The sequence below is a fragment of the Schistocerca americana genome, chromosome 3, assembly GCF_021461395.2.
Source record: "Schistocerca americana isolate TAMUIC-IGC-003095 chromosome 3, iqSchAmer2.1, whole genome shotgun sequence".
Classification (NCBI taxonomy): domain Eukaryota; kingdom Metazoa; phylum Arthropoda; class Insecta; order Orthoptera; family Acrididae; genus Schistocerca; species Schistocerca americana.
Window position 1 is genome coordinate 405267319 of NC_060121.1, and position 18638 is coordinate 405285956.

General features: G+C 44.2%; 1 protein-coding gene across 1 annotated transcript in view; it reads left to right on the forward strand.

Annotated features, from left to right (window-relative positions):
• LOC124606116 (protein gooseberry-neuro-like) overlaps nt 1–18638 on the forward strand; it is a gene marked incomplete at its 3' end in the record, with an annotated part of 141136 nt that overhangs the window by 48247 nt on the left and 74251 nt on the right. Inside the window, exons 2-3 of the mRNA XM_047138080.1 lie at nt 9415–9718; nt 16574–16680. Coding sequence (XP_046994036.1) covers nt 9415–9718; nt 16574–16680 — 411 coding nt within the window. The remainder of the gene's footprint in view (nt 1–9414; nt 9719–16573; nt 16681–18638) is intronic.

The window sequence follows — 18638 nt, forward strand, 5'->3', positions numbered from 1 at the left end:
TTCCGTAGCCGTCGTCCTTTTGTTTCTCGTCACGATGCTCTTCCAATGACAGTTTGCCGCAATCACTCAATATACACTTTCGTCTCCGTTTTGACTAAGCAGATCAAGATTTCCCGTTTTCCCTGTATGTGGTACAGAACTTCAATGCGGTGCCTCTTGAAACACCGGGCACTTCGGCTACCTTTGTTACGGAAGCGCCCGCCCTACGAGCGCCAACAATTTGCCCACTCTTCTTTAAATAATTCGTTTCAGCGTCCTAGAACCATGACTTCTTAAACTGATGGTTCGCTAATATTCAAACTTGTTAACATCGATCTTCTTTCGAACAAGAACCAGTACATTCTTCTTGGAATCTGAGGGTATTTCTCCTGCCTCATATGTCTTGGATACCAAATGGAAAACATTTCCATATTACTATAAAATTTACTCTCATCCAAACGCTTAATTCGCGGAAAATAGACCAAAATGCAGAATTCATTTCTCAGTGCTCTGAGGATGAACATAGCGAGATACCTGAGAAGTCAATGACCACGCCCGCACAAAGTCGGACCGAAAATCAGCTGCGTGAAAGTCTGCCTGCAGCCGTGGCCGGAATTTTCCACTCGGAAAGGAACAGAAAGGAGCAGATCTGCGATGTTGACGGATGCGGTTTCTCCTGCAGAGAGCGGGGCCGTCACACGCCCACGACGAAGAAGTAAATTCGGTTGGCTCATGTGCCGTTCTAGCAAAAATGTAAATCCTATTCGATCTGAGCCGCAGAGGAATGGCGGCGAAGGTGTCGTCACTAGCGGTCGGGTAATACGAGCTGCGTAAAAAAATGAGGTGACGTTTGCACACTTACAGTGGAAGGGTAAAGCAAACCAAATATACTTCCAAAGGCTTTCTTGTTCGATAATGGTGCAAGACAAGCAACAGGGACGGTATTCTGGAGATACCAATGGAAATGGTAACATTCAAACGGCGATCGGCCTCAGAAGGAAGAAAGGACTGCGTAATGTTCCGTGGACTCGAATTCGCTAGACGACGGACCTTAAAGACAGCTCCGACCTCTGTTATTTTAGAATTAGAGACTTTTTCAGTTTGCCAGAGACATAGTTACAGATTCTAATTGATGTTACCGTCTTCGTCACCTTGCCCATGTAAGTTCCTTGTCGAAGGTTCGACAGCTCATCATCGTGACGAATGTGTATCTTTCATTACAGAGCATGAGAACAACTGCTTCGATGGTGGCAGGCTCTGTGATGGAAGACAGGAATTAACCAAACTCTTTCCCAATTACTAATAAGACATATTTTCATACGCATAGTTACTAAAACAGTGAATTTCCATCACTAACAATTACATTCATAGTACATTCGTTCTATACAACAAAATATAGTTTCTCGGGACCTGTTGTCATCATATAACGCAAAACAAACGCACCACGCGTTATTGTCTGTAATTATCCTTTAGATGTTTAGCCCTTCTTACTTTCCATGACTGAAGAAGATTTTATTAATGTTCAGATACACGCAGTTTGATATACCGGAAAGATATTCCGCCTTACGCAAGACACCGTTTGATTAGTTTAGTTTTACCAGAAAATGTTTCAGCACTTTATGGCTATCACCAGGCGGTTTTTGGTTGTCTTTCTGTTTAACATAACACTATCAATTATTTTGCGCTGGTAGTTTTACAGCATCAAAAATCATGACAAGCAGTAGAATATATGCTAGACACAGACTCACCAGCTCAAAATAACTCACAGTATCATATTCGATTGCAAGCGTAATTTAGGAATTTAGGCATTAGTAAGGAATGTGGGTCTTTTTACTATTCCCATTAATCTGGATAATCTGGATTAGTTATCGACGGGAATGGTGTTTATGTCGATTGTTCCAACAATTTTTTAATACTATTAATGACACGGCGACGTAACGAAGAGAATTCACAGACGTTCTTACTAACGATCACTGATCACAGATATCGCAAAATATTTTGTATGGTTCAAATGGGTCTGAGCAGTATGGGACTTAACATCTGAGGTCATCTGTCCCCTAGAACTTAGAGCTACTTAAACCTGACTAACCTAAGGACATCACACACATCCATGCCCGAGGCAGGATTCGAACCTGCGACCGTAGCGGTCGCGCCGTTCCAGACTGAAGCCCCTAGAACCGCTCGGCCACACCAGCCGGCAATGTTTTGTATGTGGTGAGATGAAAGTCTTATACAGATTCGTGTGAACAAACACATGTTGCAATAAAAGCCCTCCGTTTCAAGATCTTGCTTCGTTTCAAGTTCTTGCTTCGTTTCAGGGCTAAATTACTTACTTTGAATCACCATAGTGAAAAATAAAATACGAGGGGCGTTCAATAGGTAATGCAACAGACTTTTTTCTCAGAATAGGTTAGTTTCATCCAAAATTCCAATACCCATCATATTCCCCACTCTCTCGGCTACAAAATTTTATTTTTCAACATAATATCTGTTCATTGCGAATGCCTCATGCCACCTTACTGGGAGGACTGCATACCCACATGGTAAAACTCTACTGGTCGACGTCGGAACCAACGTCTTGCTGCATCAGTAACCTCCCCATCATGCACATACTGCTTCCCGCGGAGTGCATCCTTCATTGGAAGGTGCGAGATCCGTGTTGAAGGCTGAATGAGGAAGAACGGTGCAATGAAGTTTTGTGAACTCCTCTCGGCTGCATCATAGACTGGTGTGAGGCCTAGCCTTTTCGTGGAATAGGAGAAGATAGTTTTCATCAGCTCGAATGAAGGTGTCCGCACGTTCCATTATTGCAGGAGTCACAGCTGTGTGCCGCCGGGCGGCAGTTTTGCGTGATGTTGTTGCGATGATGACAGACACCTTGCCCCAAGACTCGCCGTGGTTTTGTTCACAGCCAGGTCTCAATAAACATTCTGCAAGCGCCTACGAATGTCTGCGATGCTCGGTTTTCCCCACAAAGGAAACTCACAGACAGTTCTGCGCTTAGAACGCTCCTCTGTTACAAACGCCTATTTGAAGGCTACGTATATTGTCACCACCTATCGGAGCTTCATGAAATTTTAAGGATGGAGCCGAAATATTCCACGATATCCCCAACAAATTTTCAATTTTTTCAGCCGAAACTGGCCGATAAAAGAAAGCTGTTGCGTTACTTATTGAACGCCGTCTGTAGCTACGGAATTAACTGGAATAAAGCATAAAAATCGCAAAAATGAAACGAACGCAGTCGTATTCGTTCTCGATTCTACGTCCCGGCAGGGGAGCGCGCCAGCTGCAGCGTGTTTTGGTAAAATACGAGAATCGGAGGAAACTGTGGCGACTCGCGGCTTCCTGGGCGGCGTCTTTGAGGGCGGAGCTGAAGGCGGCCACCTGTTGTTGCGGATGTCCCTGCCTCTGCCTCTGCCGCTGCAACAAGTCGCTCCGCAACAAGTCTGCCCGCTGCTGAGCGCGCAGTGCTCACGTCTCGTTTGGAGCGACTTTTGTTAGGTCTTGCTTCGTGATTTCGGTTCACCGATCGAAAATACGCACTGTGAACAACCTCTCTGTGCAGCATGTCACATTTAATCCCGACTGCAAAGCTTGTTCCACGACAGCTCAAACATCAAGTTCTCCCCTCCAACACTTACCATTACGAACTTCTAATGGCTTTTCTACATACTCGGATGCATCTGCCCACAACTACACCATATTCTACATATTGGTGATTTTCCTTGTGTCTGCCGAGCATCATTCGTCGGCCTTAAAAAATGGTTCAAATGGCTCTGAGCACTTAACTTCTGAGGTCACCAGTCCCCTAGAACTTAGGACTACTTAAACCTAACTAACCTACGGACATCACACACATCCATGCCCGAGGCAGGATTCGGACCTGCGACCGTGGCGGTCGCACGGTTCCAGAGTGAAGCGCCTAGAACCGCTCGGCCACTCCGGCCGGGGTCGGCCTTAAACATTGGTTTGTTTATTGTAGTGATGTTGCTTGTCACCAACTCTAAGGTTGGTTTGTAACGCTTCCCCATTCTTATAGCTCGTCAGCTACCGTCTTCATTTCAGCATTTCAGCAAACACTGTATTTGATGTTGCCAGGATGTGTGCCTTAAAGAACGTTGAAAGATAGTATTCGTTTAATGCCTTAATGTGTGACTAGGGCCTCCCGTCGGGTAGACCTTTCGCTGGGTGCAAGTCTTTCGATTTGACGAATGCCTTAATGTAATCCAGCAAAATTAACCAGAAGATGTGATTTATTATCGTGAAACCGATTGTACCTTCACACCACAATAAATGAGAAATAGCAGCTACAAGCGGACTATACAATTTTTTTAGAAGAGTTTATCACAAGCTTTTAAAAGACCATTAACTACATATAGACTAAGCTGCGGTTATATGTTCGTTTAAGCATAACTGCTGAATCCTAGCACATCGCCAGTCTGCCGTATTTCCTCGTATCTAGCTAGACCTGACCCTAGGATTTCTTCTTCCACCGCCACCATTATCAGCCACGACTTATGCAGTAATACGTGCTAACGATTTTCTTTCCGTTTCATTATGTTCTATGTTATTCCTTCTCGTTGACTAGTTGCATCACCCCTTCATCCCTTACTCGATCAGTCCAAATAACCTTCAACAGTGTCGTTTCTAATCGTTTCATTTCTGTCTTCCCCACTACAAAATTGTGCTCTGAACACAGGTTTTCATTAAATTTTTCCTGGTCTCGTGATTTATAATTTTGGATACTAGTAGTTTCTTTTTCCAGAAAGCTCCTTTGCCAGAAGCAGTCCCTGTGCTTCGTGTGCATTGTCCATCCAGAATGTTCCGAGACTGACTTTATTCATAGCGTATAAACGACAACGGCGCAATTTTTATCCATAATGTATAAGCGACAACAGTGCAGTAACTACGGTGGCAGCTTCAACTAACAACTGTAAACAACTGATGTGCGTTCGACCATACAGTGTGAGCAGGCAGTTTCAACTTGTGAATGTGCGCCCATAGTCAGTCATCGTTATGTCACAAATCAGAATGAGCAACATCTCTAAATCAAGGGTTCAAGGCATCCTCAAGAATGTCTTGCAGAAGAGGACGGTGTGTCAAGTATTGTTCCGCACACATTGATTCCTGAACAAAAAAGACTTCTGGGCGCTTGTTGGGACTTGATTGCAATGAAAACGCCGACAATTCTTCTCTGGAAAAACTCATCACGGGTGAGGAGACTTGGTGTTATCAATATGAACCTACCACAAAACGACAGGAAAGCGCAGAAATTCATTTCAAGGGTCGACGCTTTGATGATATAACAGACAATCAAGCCAGTATGAAAGTTCAATTCGTTGGAATCAGGTGGGGGAGGAGCTGGGGGAACTATGTAGAACACCTGGAGTATTAAAACCACCATTTTAACTTTTCACCATTTATTATCAAACTAGCCTCGAAACTTTTTTAGACAGACGGCATATGCCAAATGTATAAGCGAATTTTATCAAAATCTATGCATTAAGTATAAAACATTACTGGTTCCTTTCCACACCAAGAAAAACCTAGAGTTTGATGCTGATTGGTTTGTGGGGCGCTCAACTGCGTGGTCATCAGCGCCTGTGAAAAGTCCCAGGTTTTACAAAGTCCATTTTTTTCACAATCCAATCTAGTCATTGTCACAAATGAAGACGATGATGAAATGATGAGAACAACACACCCAGTCCCCGGGCAGGGAAAATGCCGAACCCAGCTAGGAATCCAAACTTAGAGTGTTTTATATAAGACTGTCGTTACGAAAAAAATCCTTCTCGTAGCTATGCATGACACTCTATGGAAAAATGGAGTTCTCACGTGTGCCTCACATGAGCAATGTTCCCGAAACAATGCAACAGACCATCTTTTGAGGAACTAAGTATTTTCAGTTCTGGGCTTGAATTGTAGTTCGCCTCGAAAAATTTGTACGTATTGCGGCGAAATTCCATTTATATTTAAGGGATTGAAAAGATCTTACTAAAAAAGAAAGTAAGTTTCTTACTCCCAAACCTCCAGATGTCAGACACTCTGATCCGTACAAAACGTTGTAAGTCTATAGACTAGCAACCAAAAGACCGATTTAGTTTGTGTTTTGTGCTGTCTGAGAGAGAGACACCTTCTCTTTAGAAATGTAGAGGAGGAGGACTCCATCCTAGGGCTGATGACAGATGCCGGGCCTGGACTTAAAACTCTTCACCTGTTCACTGTAGCCATCCTATGCAACTGGGTTTTAGAACGATGGTAAGTGTGAGATGCATCTGCATGTATCACGACGAAGGGACCGCGAAGTCGTTTGTTTTGAGTTAGAGTTTTGCTTTTCGAAATTAATTTACACAGCCAGCTACTTGAATTCCACATGCACTCAGGCAAGGGAGCTGGTGTGAATATGCACTTTTCTGGTTTTTTTCTTTAATTTGCTGACTAATTCAGTATATGAACATAGCTAATTGTATCATTTCATTTCCAATTCCAACCAATTGTGGCAAGGCATTATCGCGTATCTTTTATAATTCATTTGAACCTTTGTACGCTTTATAAGTATTTTTTCCGTATTCAGTGACAGAATCAAGTTAATATGTCTTAGTAATAGACAGGATTTCAATGCGAACTTTGGTTTTATTTTACATTTATGTGTGCTATGGTACCCATATTTCATGTTTAACTGAACTACCCCTGCTTAATTTCAGATGAATAATGTTTCCCTTGAGTGACTTTTTCATAATATACTCCAAGAAAAATAAACTGACGCACCACGAAGGAACTGGTCGGTAGATGTGGCGTACATGTACAGGCAAACAATTGATTACAGTTTCAGTAAAATTCGATGATTTATTCGATAGAAAGAGATTCACAAACTGAGCAAGTCAATAACGCGTTGGTCCATCTCTGGCCCTTATTCAAGCAGTTATTCGGCTTGGCATTGATTGATAGAGTTTCTAGATGTCCTCCTGGAGGATATCGTGCCAAATTCTGTCCAAGTGGCGCATTAGGTCGTCAAAATATCGAGCTGACTGGAAGGCCCTGCCCATAACGCTCCAAACATTCTCATTTGCGAGAGATCTACCTAGCTTGCTGGCCGATGCACGGTTTGTCAGTCACGAAGATAAGCACTGGAAATTCTCGCCGTGTATGGGCCAGCATTATCTTGCTGAAATGCAAGCCCACGATGGCTTTCCATGAAAGGCAACCAAACGGGGCGCAGAATATTGTCAACGCACCACTGTGCCGTAAGGGAGCCGCGGATGACAACCAAAGGGATGCTGCTGTGAAATGAAATGGCATCACCCCTGGCAGTCGGGCTGCATGGCGGGCGACAGTCAGGTCACCGGGGCTCAGTTCGGAGTGGAACTCATCGCTGAAGACAGTTCTACTTCGTCAAAGAGATTCAAGGCTGAAGACGTGTCTGGAGACGCCGTAGACAACGGTGGGATACCAACCTCGTTGTCGCCCGCCATACGGCCCGACTATCTCGAGTGATGCCATTTCATTTCATAGCAGGTTCCCTTTCGTTTTCATCCGCGTCTCCCTTACGGCACAGTGGTGCGTTGACAATATATGCTCCCCGTGTTGTTGCCCTTCACGATAAGCCGTCCTGAGCTTTCATTTTAGCACTTTAATGCCCGCCCGCACACGGCTAGAATTTCTACTGCTTAACTTCCTGCTTACGAAACCCTATCTTGGCCTGCAAAGTCGCCGGATCTATCCTCAACTACCGAGCGAGGTGGCGCAGTGGTTAGCACACTGGACTCGCATTCGGGAGGACGGCGGTTCAATCCCGTCTCCGGCCATCCTGATTTAGGTTTTCCGTGATTTCCCTAAATCGCTTCAGGCAAATGCCGGGATGGTTCCTTTGAAAGGGCACGGCCGATTTCCTTCCCCATCCTTCGCTCACCCGAGCTTGCGCTCCGTCTCTAATGACCTCGTTGTCGACGGGACGTTAAACACTAATATCCTCCTCCTCTATCCTCAACTGAAAACTATTGTAGTAATACGAGCAGGGGCCTCCATTCCGCTCGGGATTTTAACGATCCAACACGCCAATTCTACATAATTTAGCACGGTATCCCTCTACAGACGAATGGAAAAACTGGTGGAACCAGACCTCGGGGAAGATTAGTTTGGATTCCGTAGAAATGTTGGAACACGCGGGGCTACACTGACCCTACGACTTATCTTAGACAACAGGTTAAGGCAAGGCAAACCGACGTTTCTAGCATTTGTAGAGTTAGAGAAAGCTTTCCATAATGTCGACTGACAAATTTTGAAGGTGGCACGGGTCAAATACAGGGAGCGGAAGGCTATTTACAATTTGAACAAAAACCAGATTGCAGTTATAAGAGTCGAGGGACATGAAAGGGAAGCAGTGGTTGGGAAGGGAGTGAGACAGGGTTGTAGCCTCTCCACGATGTTATTCAATATGTATATTGAGCAAGCAGTAAAGGAAACAAAAGAAAAATTCGGAGTAGGTATTAAAATCCATGGAGAATAAATAAAAACTTTGAGGTTCGCCGATGACATTGTAATTCTGTCAGAGGCAGCAAAGGACTTGGAAGAGCAGTTAACGGAATGGACAGTGTCTTGAAAGGAGGGTATAAGATGAACATCAACAAAAACAAGACGAGGATAATGGAATGTAGTCGAATTAAGTCGGGTGATGCTGAGGGAATTCTATTAGGAAATGAGACACTTAAAGTAGTAAATGAGTTGTGCTATTTGGGGAGCAACATAGCTGATGATGGCCAAAGTAGAGAGAGTATAAAATGTAGACTGGCTATGGCAAGGAAAGCGTTTCTCAAGAAGAGAAATTTGTTGACATCGAGTATAGATTTGTCAGGAAGTCCTTTCTGAAATTAGAATGGAGGGTCAAAATCGTAGAGGGAAACCAAGAGATGAATACACTAAGCAGATTCAGAAGGATGTGGGTTGCAATAGTTACTCGGAGATGAAAAAGCTTGCGCAGGGTAGAGCTGCAACAAATCAGTCTCTGGATGAAGGACCACAACAAAAACATATCTCGGAGGATATCCAACAACACTATCAATAAATACCAAGCCGAAAAACTGCTTGCATGAGGGCCAGAGGTGGACCAACGAATTAGTAATTTGCTCAGTTTGTGACTGTTGAATAAATCATCCAATTTTTCTGAAAATATGTTCGTCCCATTCGGATAATTCCTTCGTGCTGCGCTCTTTCTTTTTTCCCCTTTTTCTTAGAGCGCATTCCACATGGTCTTATGGGGAGCTGTCTGTTCACTGTATATATCGCCGGGTTCAATCTCGTCAACATCTCAGAGGCATACTCAATGCTCAACCCTAGTCACATAAATCCAGTCTTCGTGTAGACGGCAGTTTTGCTTCGCCTTTAGTTACCTGTGCTGCAGATTCTTGATGCTTTTGTTGTCGTCTGTGTTGACAGGCCAGGGCCGCGTGAACCAGCTGGGCGGCGTGTTCATCAACGGGCGGCCGCTGCCCAATCACATCCGGCTGAAGATCGTCGAGATGGCGGCGGCGGGCGTACGGCCGTGCGTCATCTCACGGCAGCTGCGCGTGTCGCACGGCTGCGTCTCCAAGATCCTCAACCGCTACCAGGAGACCGGCTCCATCCGGCCCGGCGTCATCGGCGGCTCCAAGCCGCGCGTCGCCACCCCGGAGGTGGAGGCGCGCATCGAGCACTACCGCCGCGAGAACCCCGGCATCTTCAGCTGGGAGATCCGCGACAGGTGAGTCCACCTACTTGCCTTCCATATTCACTCCCACCGTCTCTGATATGGTTCAAATGTGTCAATCAATCCCTTCCTCATACAGTTTTGTGGGTTTGCTTTACCAGATTCGGCTAAGAATCTTTTTTCTGCCTTCATTTGCCCATATTTTCCACGACAGGGTAGAAGACCACGTTGGATACTTAATTTGTACACGAGGCTTCAATAAGTAATGCAATACATTTTTTCTTGGACAGTTTTGATTGAAAAACCGCGGAATTTGTTGCGGGACATAGTGGAATATTCCCACTTTCACCCTTATAGTTTCATGAAGTTCCGACAGATGATGGAGCTATACGGAGCCTTCAAAAAGGTGTCTATAAATAACGTGTGTTCCAAACAGGACAGTAATAGGACTGTCATTGAGCTTCTGTTGGCGGAAAACTGTAGCATCGCAGATATTCATAGGCGCTTGCAGAATGTTTACGGAGACCTGACTTCGAACAAAAGCACGGTGAGTCATTGGGCGAGACGTCTGTCAAGATCAGACGGCCGCGTAAACTTGTCCGATCTCCCACGTGCCAGCCGACCGCACATGGCTGTGACTCCTGCAATCTTGGAACGTGTGGACGCTCTCATTCGAGGTAGTCGACAGGCCAAACTCAGACACCTCGCTCCTCAACTAGACGCCTCTGTCGGAAGTCCTGACAGACTCGCCCGCCATTTAGGATACTCAGAGGTGTGTGTTCGCTAGGTTCCTCGCTGAATAGTAGAAGATCATAAAGAGCGATGAAGGATCATCCAAGGAGTGGCTCATCACCACTTTTCCTCCTAAGAAAAAACTTATAGCCCTCAGCCGCCAAAGTCACAGCGAAGGCTCGCTAGGACTCTGAAGGGTTTATTCTTCTTATCGTCCTCTCTCAAGGTGCAACGACCAGCTCTGAAGTGTATTGTACTACCCTCTGGCAATTGAAGAAAAGTCTTCAGCGTGTCTGTCACCACAAAAATGCAAACGAACTTTTGCTTCTTCATGATAACATCAGAGAGTAGCTCACAAAACTTTATTGTACGGTTGTTCCTCATCTACCCTGCAACGTACATCTCGAACCTCCCGATTTCCATCTGTCTGACCCAATGAAGGATGCACTCCTTGGGAAGCTGTACGTGGATGATGGGGAGGCTATTGATGCAGCAGGACGGTGGTTACGACGGCGACCAGCAGAGTGGTCCTATGCAAGTATACGGGCCCTCCCAGTAATGTGGCGTAAGGTCGTAACACTGAACAGAGATCATGTTGGAAGATAGGGCCCCGTGGCCAAAAGAATAGGGAAGAACAATGTGTATTGGACTCCTGAATGAAACTACCTCCTTTCAGAAAAAAAGTGTTGCACTCCTTGTTGAACGCCCCCAATATTTTGTTTATTCTCACCTCAAATACAACCGATACTCAGCACATGTACCTATAACCACCTGTTCCAAATATGAATGATCGCTCATTCCGAATGAATGTGAGTAATTACAAAAGCACGCAGCTGGGCAAATTCAAGTGGAAGTTCTTGTTTCAGCTTTGCTGTAGCAGCCTTGAATAGCACTTGAATGTAATCTATGACGACAGTCTGTCGGTGTACTTCGTCGCCATGCTCGATTCCGCGTCCCTAGCCACGCAACCACGCGCTTGGTCCTTTCGCATCGAAGCGTAGTGATGCAGCCTTCAAAATTTCAGCCGTTGAATGGAGTGGAAAATTTTAGGCGTAAAGAACCAGACGTCATCTCTCCTGTTACTGGTAAAATTACGTTAGTGATAGATCAGTGCGCTCCCACCAAGTCTATTCACTCTCTGTGTGTAGTTAAGATTTTGCACAGAATGAACCAGGGCATGGAGCAGCATCAGTGGCGGCTCCGTGATCAAATAGGTATAGCCTGTTGTTTCTGACCCCACGTGAAGGGTGATTTACTTTTTATTTTTATTTATCTATTTTTTTTTAACGAGAGTTCGTCCGATTTCGGTTTAGGATTATCTATAAAGAGCAAACTCAGTCGTTATGAGTAGTACAGAATTCTTGTAAGTGATGATTCTAGTGCTGATTTACGTAAATTCAGATGGAACCAAATTTGTTTCTAAATTGGTCACCATTACCTTTACTTACCTTGCGCTCAGTCAACTTTCATTATTCTTTTCAATCTGAATCACGGGGCGTATTTGACAATTCAGTTTTTAATGTAAACTGGCGATCCTCGCTTCTGCTTACTCTGTGAGTTCGAGTCTTCGTTTATGAGCAATTGCACGCCCATGTTGCAATCCTTAATGCACCCAGTCCGTGCTGAAAAAAGATTATTAGCACGTTATCACCGTTTGCTTGGGTGGAACCAAAGAATTAGTATTTTTATTTGCGTTCCAAGTAAGTACAGTTTCGGGAGTACGCCCTACCTCTTAAACAAATGCTCATAATGCAGCTACTTAGTCTGTTAAACTTCGCCATAACGTGCATACCAGCGCATCTTTTCTCCTCCTGTAACCTCCGACCTCTTGAACACTATGAGGGATAATTACTTGAAATGTTAGGTGAAGTGTAAACCCTGATCGGCGGATCTGTAGTTCATTACTCAAATTTGCACTGCACATGTTTCTCCTTGGGATAGAGACTAGGACTAATGCTCTGTTAATATTCATAGAAACGATTTGGCACTCACGCCCAGGTACATAATGTTAAATCACTGTATTTGTGCAACAGATAACTATCGGTTACAGGAAAGCACTCCTACGACAAAACAGAATGGAGGGACTATTTTTATGACTACCTGTCGCTGTCTTGTTATTTATTTATACCAACCCTGTATGAGGCAGCTACCGTCCTGTAGTTTTACGAAATCGCTGCAGCGCGTTGCGAATGTGTGACTTGGAAACAAACACCCGCTACTATGCTCTCTGTCCTGATCGGGCCTAAGGTACCTAATCCATTTCTCTTATTATCGTCTGTGTTCGAGGTTGTTCACACGATTAGAAGGGAGTATATTCGAAGTAATAGTAGATGAAGGACAGAAGCGGGTACCACAACTCTATTGAAAATATATTTCGACTAAAGACTGTTTTAAACACATACGATCTGAACATAAAGGACTACAATTACATCAATAATAGTCTCAATGTGAAGAGGCTCTGAAATCTATGGGAAAAGTGCCTGGTTTCAAGACAATGATTGCAGGTCCGGAAGCCAAAGCTCGGTCTGTCAAGAAAATGTACACCAACTTACACAGGGCAGAAATAAAAGACTTAAATGAAGGCGACCGAGAGAGATGGATCCGGTCTAATGATGGCACACGGTATTAGAACGAGACAGATTACCTTACGCCGGCATCGAATCGTCGGTGCAAAGAATATATCGCAAAACGGAAACATTATCTCCACGTGCGAAGAATATACAGGGTGAAAAGTATTTAAACCGACAAACTCTGGGAGGTTGTAGGGGACATCAAAACAAATATTTTTCCCTAATGTCATTTTTCCCTATGAGGATTACTTAAACCGGTGGAGGCCGTACTACGCTCTTCAGTTGTTAGAGGCCATATTACGATCTTCAGTTGTTAGAGCGCGTATTACGCTCTTCAGTTGTAGGCAACTGCTGCCCACCAGTGTAGTAATGCATTGGCTCTGTTTAGTAATGGAGCAATACACCTGGAGTAAGTACACTGATATGGTTGTTGCATACTACGTAGCGCACCACAACGGACGAGCTACACAGCGGGTTTATCAACAACAATATCCTAATCGCCGTATCCCACATCATACGACCTTTGCTGCTGTGTACCAACGTCTGCATGAGACCGGGTCATTTAGCAGATTACCTGGACAGGGACGCCGTCGCACCGTAAGAACGCTGCAATTTGAGGAAGCTGTCTTGCAGCATGTGGAGCGGGGTCCTTCAATCAGCACTCTTGCAATTGCACGTAACATGTAGACGAATCAGAGGAATGTAAGAACAGTCCTTCGAGAGTAATTACGTCCATTTCACTTACAGCGTGATCACAACCTGGAACCAGTTGATTATCCACCCAGAGCACAGTTTTTGCATTGGTACCTGGAACAGTGTGAAATGCATCCTACATTTCCATCCTCTGTGTTGTTTACCGATGAAGCAACGTTCGGGCGTGATGGAGTCTTCAACATGCACAATTCGCATGTTTGGAGTGAGGATAACCCACATGCCGCAGTTACTAGCGCTCATCAAGTGCGGTTCTTCGTTAATGTGTGGGCGGTGTTGTTGGGGACTGTTTAATTGGGCCGTATCTGCTACCCAGGCAATTAAATGGTAGGCACTATTACAATTTTATCGATAGAGCATTGCCGCAATTGCTGGAAGACGTCCCGCTCCCTACAAGACAACGCATGTGGTTCCAACATGACAGGGCGCCGGCACATTTCAGTCGTCGTGTGCGTCGATTCCTGGACCGACGGTTCCCAGAAACGTGGATTGGCCGAAGTGGTCCTGTACCCTGGCCGGCTCGATCCCAGGATATGTCCCCTCTGGATTTTTTTTTTTTTTTTTGTATGGGGAGAGATACGCAACCTTGTTTACGCAACTCCTGTCGCACCACTAGAGGATCTGGTTGCCCGGATAGTAGCAGCAGCAGGAACAATTCAGGATACTTCTGGGGTTTTTTCCCGTGTCAGACAGAACATGATCCAACGGTGTAACCTTTATTTACGTGTCAATGGAGGCATTTTTGAAAATCTACTGTAATTGAAATTGGGTTGTGTTAATGTGTTGTCTCTTGGTCATAAAAAATGGAAGAGTATTTGTTGGTTTAATTAATTTGTCGCCAGAGAAATCTTCCTCTACCGGTTTAAATACTCCTCATAGGAAAAAAAGACATTAGGGAAAAATATTTGTTTTGATGTCCCCTACATCCTCCCAGAGTTTGTCTGTTTAAGGGGCTCCGGAAAGGCTCAAAATCATGAAAAGTTCAATTTTTACTTTTTTGCGTTTTCTGAATCTGCAGACTATTACCTTTTAATAGATATATAATTTATTCAATTCCGAAGACTACAACTATTTTTAAATTTTTTTTTAAATGTGTTCTACATGGGCGTGACCCACTGTGGCGCTGTTAAACTGCTGTCAAATGGTGTTATTATTAACGTCCGTGTTCATCAGGTACATTTTAGTGATGTGAGATAAAGTATGTGTTGTGGCTAACCTGTGATGGTTCAATATATATTGCTGGTGTGATTGTCGATTGTTTCATGTTTATTTACTCTGTCGTTATCTCGAAAATATTCGTAATTAATTCTGTTTCTTGAGTCTCTGTTTTGTTGAAGTATAATAATGAGTAAAAGTAAAGTTATTAGAAATCCTCTAAAGGCTTTTAAGAAAAGGAGAAATGTTGGAAAGCCAAAGGTATGTGTTATTACTGTAAACAATAAAGACGATAACCAAGTGAGTGAACCTAACCTCTCGAGTACACCTGCCCATAGCAGTCAAAGTGGGAAAGAAAATACTTCACAGAAGAAGCTTGGTTCAATGAGTGAAAACTATGAATGTTTTATGGGCGAATCGGATGTGAATGAAATATTTGATATGTCGGTTCTCAAAGGAATTTTTTCAAACTGTGTAAGATGTATTCATTGTAGTGAAGTTGGTCTGGAACCCTCCATAATAAAGCACGTAGGACTTGCTAGTGAAATGCAACTGAAATGTGATAAGTGTTCATACATGACCACCTGTTGGAACAGTGTTGCAGTGACTGCAACTGAAGAAAATGGTAGCAAAATCTACGAACACAACAACGAGCCATGCTTGCTTTAGACAAGGAACGCCTTCGGGCTGCAGACAGTGCTGTAAAGAGTCTAGAAATACAAGCAAGAGTAAACAGGAGGAGGAACAAGAGGAAGCTGGAGGAGGAGTTTGCGGAGGATGAAGATAATCCATCCTATGGACCTGGAATGCACTAAAAAGTTAATCCAATCTTTGTCGCTCGATTCCCAAAACTTTTATTTTCTCATACTAATTACATGTTTTCTAAGGATCTTCCAAACATATTTGTTTCAAACTTTCAGTAAATGTAACACAGTACCTTCTGCATAATTTAACACAGCCTTTTTCCAAAAAACTGTATATTTTTGAATATATAAATAAAAAATAGCAAAAAAATGTTGTGAATTTTCATTACAATTGAAAAAAAAATCATCTTTAATAACTGAACTAAAATTTTGTAAAATCCCTGTGGTAAGTTGTAGCCCATATTCCAATAAATAATCTGTAAAAAGTTCAACTTCCTACCTCAAATACTTTGTGAGGAAAGATGTAATTTATAGGCGTTATTTTAACATTGCAAGTATAGGGCGTTCCGGAGCCCCTTAAATACTTTTCACCCTGTATATCGCCCGCATCTCGTGGTCGTGCGGTAGCGTTCTCGCTTCCCACGCCCGGGTTCCCGGGTTCGATTCCCGGCGAAGTCAGGGATTTTTCTCTGCCTCGTGATGGCTGGGTGTTGTGTGCTGTCCTTAGGTTAGTTAGGTTTAAGTAGTTCTAAGTTCTAGGGGACTGATGACCATAGATGTTAAGTCCCATAGTGCTCAGAGCCATTTTTTTGAACCCTGTATATCATAACAACATTACTATTCCGGAATAAATTTTAAAGGTTTGTGGGTGTCTTTATTTGAACTACTGAAAACAACGTTGGAATAAGTATTTCAGTACGTTTATTCCAACGCATGTATTCAGCAACTCGAAGTTTTAAAGTATGAATCAGACTGGCGAAAAACCGGTTACCTGTTAAGTTGTTATGTCATTGATTACATTTTTGTTAGAGGAAAATTGCCACAGAGCAGGTAGCCGGCGGGAGTGCGCTGGGTGGTGAGCGTGTCGTGTGTTGCAGGCTGATCAAGGACGGGCTGTGCGACCGCAGCACGGCGCCCTCGGTGAGCGCCATCTCGCGGCTGCTCAGGGGCCGCGACGGACACGACGACGGCAAGCTGCCCGACGGTGAGTGCCTGCTGCCGGCGACCGCCTCTAGCTTCTATCTCTAGCCGAGAGGCAGGGTTGGTCTGTCTCGCCACAGCCGCCATTCTGGAGCGCACAGGTCTTAGAACGCTACTTGTAGTTTTCTGGGTTACGTACTTATCAATATTACTGTGTATTAATTTTCACGATCAGTCATCTTAATCAGTTTTACTGTGTTTTAATTTGCACGATCAGTCATCTTAGTTTCTTCGTTTTATTGCTTACCTAAATGAAAGAAAAAAGGCTGATCTCATGAACAGGAGAAGGCACTAGGATCGTAGCACAGACTGCAAAGTATGCTGCTATATCCATAATACATGTATTTTCTTTACTATATCGTCAAAAGAATCCGAAAATCCCTGTCTACTGCAGAACTGACCACTACATGACACGAGAAGAAGACTCGGCAGTATAAATGGAGGCGTGGAGTCTTGTGTTGTCCCTTTATCTCCTCTACACTGCTGATTAGCTCAAACCACCTCCTCCAGTTCACCTCCATCAGTTTGCTAATGACACCGCTTTCCTCGTCCTCTGCCCTACACCCCAGAAATCCCAACAATACCCCCAAATCCATCTCAATTAGTTTACGTCCTGGTCTAACCAATGGCTCCGTAAGTCCAATCCCTCCAAAACTCTGGCAGTAATTATAGGACTAACAACCCGCACCTTCCTCCTCCATGACTTCTATCTTACCATTTACGATCGTCCTATTCAATTAACTGACACACTAAAATATTGTGGACTTACCATCAACCGGAAACTAAAGTGGAAACCTAACCTAATAACCATCCAACAAAGCCCACAATAGACTAAAACTAATAACACTCGGAACTTCGGTATCACTCCCCTCAACTATTCTCCACCCCTACGACGCCCTGGTCTGACCCATCCTCCGCAAACACCCTGGTCTGACCCATCTTTCGCTATGCACATATTGCATGGGTCTCCGTCGCACCACAGTTATATAAGTCCCTCCAAATCTTCCAACGTCACGCACTCCATCTCGCTTTCCCCATCCGTTTAACTTCCCCCACATGGATCCTCTACCATCTCACCAAATTCCCACTCCAACTTATCCACATCGAATACCTCTGCATCTCCTATACTATCCGCAAACTAGCTTCCAATAAGCCTACTGTCTCCCCTCTGTTCACCTGCCCTGGTGCGTTACCACGCCTTTACGAACACATCCCACGGTCCCTACACCTATACACACTCCATATCCTATCCCAACGCAACTTCAACCAACTCCCTCTTCCAGACAAATGCGATCCACCCCAGTAGTTATCCCTTCTACCAACTTTAACTCTTCCCCCTGACCCAGTCCCACTCCACATCAGAGATCCTCTCTTCTTTACCCTCTCCATTCATCCCAACTCCTTTCCTCTTTAACTACTACCCACAAACCACACTACTCCTCATCGTCGGTCTCTCCCACAGTCTGTCTTCTCATTGCCCACCTCAACTCCTATCTTATTACTCACACCCTTCAACCCTATGGGATACATTCTCCCCTCCTACAACACTTCTCACCCAGTGCAGGTCCCCATTTGAAGTGAAAGCGCAGCGCTTTTTCATAGAATATCACCAATCACCACGTAGCGCCGGCCGATGTGGCCGTGCAGTCCTAGGCGCTCCAGTCTGGAACCGCGTGACCGCTACGGTTGCAGGTTCGAATCCTGCCTGGAGCATGGATGTGTGTGATGTCGTTAGGTCAGTTAGGTTTAAGTAGTTCTAAGTTCTAGGGGACTGATGACCACAGATGTTAAGTCCCATAGTGCTCAGAGCCATTTGAACCATTTCACCACGTAGCAACTCCGTATTTAAATTGTTTATATTATTCATATAAGTAGCTGTTCGTCTTTAATTTTTTAATCTAAAAACGAGAAACAGTCCTCCTATTTTTTTCTCATCTTTGTTATATTTTTTGAGAATGCTCT